This window comes from Apteryx mantelli, chromosome 10 (assembly GCF_036417845.1).
Source record: "Apteryx mantelli isolate bAptMan1 chromosome 10, bAptMan1.hap1, whole genome shotgun sequence".
In the NCBI taxonomy this organism is placed as follows: Eukaryota; Metazoa; Chordata; class Aves; order Apterygiformes; family Apterygidae; genus Apteryx; species Apteryx mantelli.
In genome coordinates this window covers 7,722,842-7,729,730 of record NC_089987.1, presented here as the reverse complement: position 1 = coordinate 7,729,730, position 6,889 = coordinate 7,722,842, and the positions used below count along the sequence as shown (strand labels likewise).

Here is a 6,889-nt window from a genome sequence, read left to right as displayed (position 1 = left end):
ACAATCTATTTAAAAGTTGTCTTAAACATTATCTCTTGAACAACAATAATGTGATCTGTTTATTTAATTTCTATTGTACCCATCACTGAATTATCTGAGCACAATTTATGTGCAAGACAAATGATAAAATAATGAAGAAATACAATAACAGAGCAGGGAACAGGATAAGTCATTTTGGCCTTGCCAAATCCTGTGTGAATGGTTTGATTTCTTTTCCTCTTTAATTTAAAACACAACACATTTTCATTACTCCTGATAATTCTGGGGAGCTTTAAACTGCTTCTCTCTACTGAAGGGAAATGTACAGTTCTTTTCAGTGACTATAAACAGAGAATTGCTTCATTGCTCGTATGATTCATACATAGCTCTACCAATAAGAAAAAGCCCCCAACAAAGACAAAATAAAACAATTATCTCAATGTGAATTAATCTTAGGAAATAGAGGTCTCCTTTGGTTTAAAAAAACAAAAACAAAACAAAATAAATCTAGCATCCTATATTCTTAGCGCTTCCTTCCTTGGAAAATTTCTTTCTCTGTTAATACATTCTACACACAGATATGGGGGGAAAAAGTCAATAAAACCATCTTCTCATTGATAGTAAATTCACTATGGACTATAGGTTATAACAACAGCCAAAGTAGGTATTCCAAACATGCACTCAAAACATAATGCATCATATGCATCTTCTGCCAAGCAATATGGATGTTATATAGCACACAAAGCTGTAGGGAGAAGACATAGTTAAGGGAGTCCTGAGGATTTGTTTTCTGTCCCTGCACTACACAGAATTTCTTAACAGTAGACTGTAAAGAAAATAATGTTTTGGAACACAGCACATTTAAAAAAATGCCATGTTTATACATTAAAGAGGCCAGAATAAATTTCAATATGATTTTAGTATTTTTTGTAACTATTGGGAAACTGCATCACTTAGCTTAAATATTTTTTTAAATCCTTATGCTTTGAGAGAAAATGGATTTGATTTATGCCCCTGAGAAAACAACCGAGGTAAAAAATACAATATTATCCATTCTAACCAAGGATTTGGTTTTGCCATCCATGCATTACTTCTTTTGAGCAAAGTGATTAGCCATCATTCAGGGCCCTAGATCTTGTTCCTGCAAAGAAGGGAAACTGATACAATAACTTCAAGTATTTTTTGAATGCAAACCTTTCTGTTGTTCTTCTTCCAAAAAAATGGACACAAGTTACAGAATAAATATCCGATGCTGGCTCTTTTGCACAAAGTTTCAAAATTTTGTTTTTAATCTCCACACAGAATCAAGCCTTACATTTAACTCATTACTTTAGCTGTTGACTGTCCTTTCATGTGGTCCACCTTTGCAGTAACAACGCCTATTGCTTCAGCTGCCTTACTCCAAAGGTATGGTAATACACATTTGGATTTAGTCTGAATGACTGCTTCCCCCCACCGGTTTCAATGATGTTTTTCCCAACCCTGAGAACAATGTCCGTGATGAAGACTGGCTTGCCCCTGATATAGTCACACGGATTTCAATAGGTTCTTTCGCTGAATAAAGGTTTATGCTCTGAAAATAACGTATCCAACTGAACAAGAGATGGTTGACTGCAACCACCCCCATTTATCCAATTGTTTTATTTTCTGTCTCTTTCTAGATCAGGGTTTTAAAAAATCGCTATTGCAAGGAAGGGCTGCTGAATAGGTATCACCAATTTGACCAGCAGATAAAGATGGTGATTAAGGAACTTCTAAATCCCTTTTGTTCAGATTCTGACAACATGCTCATGAATATGCTAACGACTTAACTACACTCATCAAATTGAGTCCTCCATTTTCACTTTGAAGGTCTAATCCAAGAGCCATTGAAGTCAATGGAAATCCACCATTACAATTCAGTAGGTTTTTGTTTAAGTCTTAAGTGATATAAATGGCCATCCCATAGCCTATTTCTAGAGTGGTAATTTATAGTCAATTGGCAGAATAAATTTTGGTTGTACATCTTAGTGTAACCTTCTGTGCTGTATCATCTAATATTCTTAAAGAAATGGTTATAAATTAAATCAAAATAATGAAATCAGGATTATGCAAAAATATCTGTTACCTCAGTTACCGCAACTGATGTGGGCAACTACTGGTTCTGGCTATCAGAAGCAAAATATTATGATTCTGTGAAATGGCCATCCTTCAGTCATTTTGACTTGCAAACAATATATGGTTAAATCACTTAAGATAAATTACCTTTGGTTCAGGACCAAAGAGGAATAGAGATAGATTTAAATCATTATTAATAGGGTCAGTTGGGAAACTCCCAAGTCATCAATATGAACTAGGACTACAGTAGCAGACAAACAACTGCGAATAAAGGCAGTTTCAAGGTCCAGGTTTGCTTCTTTTGGATGTTTCAGACCACTGGAGTGATGCAAGTGAGCTGCCCCAGAGCCTCTTCATTATTCTGGATGTCATTTAGTTGACATATTCTATCTGCTTTACTTTCCTCAGTCATTCTGCACTTTACCATTCATTTGAATTAGAACAGTAATAAGATGCCAAGCGAGTAAATCATTTAGAATCAAATGCATGTTATTCTTTATTCAGCTGCTGCTTGCCTGGTCATGCATTCAAATGGCCAGATCTAAAGTGACAGAACTTTGTATTCCCTTTCACAGCACTGAATTAGCCAAGTATAGCTACCACAGGGAAGGGAATATTCACGCTTGTACCAAGGGAGCAAGGGGAGCAAAAACACTTCCTGACCTTTAAAATGGTTACATGCCTCCACAAGCTGCTATCAAATGAAGCGGATGGCATCATTTTAATACATCACACAGAATATTCTCGATAGTCTTAATGAGCTATTTTTGAATCTTTGTCTGAAATGCATCTTAAGGACAACATATGAGGGATTTAAGGCATCACACTTCACTTTTGATGAAATCCGTTTGAACTTCTTGAGATAATGAAGCTACTGAGGCTTCCCTGTGGCTAGTACTTGTTCTCATTTGCTCCTAATGTGTATTTGTTTACTGCTACCTTTCTAACAGGCTTAGATATCAACTTTTCTTTAAGAAATATTTTGTCTGCGAACTTTTTAAAGACCAGACAGAAAACTCTGAAGCGTTACATACTAAGTATGATGAATCCAAAAAATCTATCCAGCCTTCCAGTATCTCATGTTTTTCATTAATGTGAAGGAAATATTTTACCCCGTTACTCATTACAGTTATGATTAAGACATTTCCAGTTCTTGCTGCCTCTAAATACAACATGCTGAATGCAAAATCCAACATGGAATAAATGCATATTGTGAAATTAAGAAATATGAATGAACTTTGACTGCAGCAACTTCACAGTCCAGAGATGGTGATGCTAATCCCTATCACAAGTCAGAAAAGTCCTGAAATTTCTTAAAAAGAATTCAGTTGTTGCAGGGGGGTAGATAGAAGAGCTGTGTCCATAAAGAGATTCATAAGAATGCTGGCTATACGCACAGCACGCTGCACTGAATTTTGAAGCCCTATAAATACATGCATAGTTTTAGGTGTGTAAGTAGGGGACTTGCTCAGGCCTAAGGACCAGCTACAAAATGATACAGACATCTAATACAGAACTTTATAGACAGAATTTAACCACCTGCAAAACCGCAAGTAGTGATCTTCCAAATCCATGTTCAGCTGTCTCTTAACGCTGGAGGCACCCATCCTCATTAACACAGGACTAAGTGATTTGGACTAAGTGATTTGATACCTGAGCCTCATTACGGCCTGGAAATGAGCCCTCCTGTGATTCTCTGCAAAGCTCAAGGTAGTAGGTGTTCTTACAGCACATCCAAAACTTGCATTAAAGGAAGCAAGTTCCCCACAAAATCCAGCCCACCACCTGTAGCTCAGCAGATAGCATCAGTCACCAAACAGACACCCATTGTATAAAGGCTTAAATATTCATTACAGCAGAGTTTCAAACTTGGGTGCCTTGCTGGCAAGTGTGCGTGTCAATCGTGAGGCTGCTGTCTGTCTGTATGTTCTCTCTGATGCAAAGAATATTAAGTTGGCCCAAAGAACAGCTTAAGGACTTGGAATTGGTCAAAAACAACTCTGTATGCCCGGGGCTTTGGTGACTGGAGCACAGCTCTGAAAGTGAGGGGGCTTTCAGTCCCTCAAGTGTGAAGGGATTTGAATTTAAGGCTCAGGCACCCTAAGTGGAGATTTGGATTATGATGGGGCATGGTGGGGAGAAGGATGTTGGAGCGAGGCTGGTCTGGCCAGATGGGGCTGCTGGGCTTTATGGGCAAGGCAGGCAGAGGCATGCCTGGCCTGTGAACCCCCGTGACCCTCGAAAGCAGAACCGGTTGGCCTGGCTCTGTTTGTCTTTCCAGGGCGTTACCATAAGAGTGGATCAATTCCAGCTGTTCCCATGTTAAAAACTTGTGAGCAGATGACAGGCCACCTGGGTCCTGCCTCAGCAGAAGAAAACTTACAGCTGGACGAAGCTGGGCTCCATCTCTCTCGTCGCCCTGCGCCCAAAGCCGGCTCGTACCTCGCGTTTTCGAACGCACAGCGGCCTTGGTTGTCCACCGCTCCTCCGGGACAGCTTGCTCCAGGCTTATGCATCAAGGTTTGGGGTAAAATATAAGTATCTGGGGATCTTTCTGGTTTTGTAACTGTGCAGGAGCGGAAGCATCCCCACAAGGGGCCTCTCTGCGCGGGTGACAGACGGAGAGGGACTCGCGGCCCTGCCGCGTCGCTCCCGTTTGTGGCTCTAGCCCACGAGGAGAGAAACCCCAGGGCGCCTTCAGAAGGCCGCCAGCCCCCCGGGGCCACCGGCGGCGCTGCGGCGGGGTCGCGCCCGGGCCGGGCCCCCTCCACCCGCGTCCCGGCGCCGCGAGCCCCCTCGGCGGGCGGCGTCCCCCCCCCCTCCCCCGCGCCGCTGCGGCGGCCGGGCGCGGACACGGGGCCGCGGGGGGCGCCGCGGGGCCGCCTGTCGCCACGGCGAGGCGGCGGATGGTGCTGCGCCGCTAGTCGGTGCATTGCGGCGGGCGGGCCGCGGCGCGGCGGTGCGCTGCGCGGGGCCGCGGCCATTCCAGACGGCGGCACCGCGCGCTGCGCAGGAGGAGCCGGCGGGAGCCGCTGCCGCCGCGCCATGGCCAAGGAGGGAGCGCAGCGAGCCGAGGAGACGGAGCAGATGATCGAGAAGGAGGGAGGCAAGGAGGCCGCCGAGGACAGCGCCGCCGGCAGCCTGCGCGCTGCCGACGCCAAGGAGATGAGAGCCGTGGTGCTGTCCGCCTTCGGGGGGCTCAACAAGCTCCGCGTGTCCAAGCGAGTCATGCCGGAGCCTCGGGAGGGCGAGCTCAAAATCCGCGTGAAAGCCTGGTCCAGTATCGCTCCCTGCGTCCCCTGGCGGGGGGGTGTCGGGTGGCGTTAACGCCGCGCGGCGGTGCGAGGCGCGCGGCCGCCGGTTTCCCGCGCAGCCCCTCGGGCAGCGCCGGTGCGGGCCGGTCCGATCCAGTCCGGTGCGGGCCGGCGCGGGGGGGAGGGGGGCGAGCTGCCGCCGCGGGAGGCGGCCCGGGAGCGGCGGCGGCAACTTCCCTCACTTGCGGCTTCGCCCCGGGCGCGGGCCCCGCTCGGGGCCGCCCTGCCGCCGTCGCCGCGGCAGCGCCCGGGCAGCCCGCGACGCGCCGGCTCTCAGCGCTGCGCCGCTGGGCGCCGGGCGAGCAGCAGGGAAAGCTGTCAGCGCTGCTGGCGGCAGCAGCTATGAAGGGGAAAAGGGAAAAAATTAACGTTGATTTTTCTTGGTACCAGCTGGGAGAAATGGGGGGAAACTGGCCAACTGTGTTCCGTGTGTGTGTGTTTGTTTTTTCCTGAGAAATATTGATGCAAGCTTTTGTGCGTTGCTGAGCACCTGTTCCTTTCCCTTGTGATGTTAGCTATTATTTTTCTCCTGGGAATCACTTATCTCTGTCACTGTCATTTTTTCCTCAGAGCTCGTGTGACAGCATAGCTGGAGTTGAGGATAACTTAGCCAGACACAGGAATTAAAAACTGGTGATAAGTGGCAAGGAATCTGGTGGGATCCTGAACCGAGCTTTCCTAGAAGGCTAATTTCTTTTTCCAGAAAATTGGAGCAGACTTTTCTTTTTAGATAGCCAGTTCTCAGTGCACATGTTCCTTTGGGAAAATAAGGCTTTTTTCCTTTTAAGGGACAGGAGACAACATAAGTTCTTACTACACAACTCGATGCATAACAAAGACCAAATTAATCACACCTAGACAAAGAGTTATCTTCTGTTGTCATCTTCTGTTATGTAAAATCTTGATGCTTCCAGCAAGTGAATGCCAAGGTGAAGGCTGAGCTGTTTATTTTGGAAATGACTGACACTGAAAGTGATGCTGTTGTAGGGCAGAGAGTTTGTTTTGAACAGTGTAGCCAATGGATGTACCTCAGATCTTGGAGTATTCGGGTAGGCTAGCAAAGCTGAATGTCTCAGCCTGTTTAGCCAGTGGCCTTCCCATCCGTGTTTATGGGAATCATAAGGTTTACGACCTATGCAAGTATCTCTCCCCACCCCAAGGTATCACGCATGAAAAGTAGTGATATCTGTCAGTCTGAATGAGGAATAATAGATGAAGGGCTCGGATTTTTGCCTTTTCTTTTGTTTTTCTCTAATAGTCACAGTGGGAATTATAAGAAATTCCAGGCTAGGTGATATTGAATATAAGAAATATTGGTAGCTTAGTAGCTGTCAAGTAGCTCATTTTGCTATCAGGCAAGGCTGTAATTCTGCTTGAGAGGAGGTGCTGTTGTCTTCTGAGTGGTATTTTTGAGCTGTTGAGTTAACAGAAGTTAACATTCAAAATTTCATGTGTTCTGAGCACATGTGGACACATTCCTTTACATGTCTGAGGTATTT

General features: G+C 45.6%; 1 protein-coding gene across 1 annotated transcript in view; it reads left to right on the top strand.

The window, feature by feature from the left end:
* The first annotated feature begins 5,121 nt into the window (after nt 1-5,121).
* The window catches only part of VAT1L (vesicle amine transport 1 like), a 63,352-nt gene continuing 61,584 nt past the window's right edge, over nt 5,122-6,889 (top strand). The window contains exon 1 of the mRNA XM_067302454.1: nt 5,122-5,351. Within this exon, the coding sequence (XP_067158555.1) occupies nt 5,122-5,351 (230 nt within the window). The remainder of the gene's footprint in view (nt 5,352-6,889) is intronic.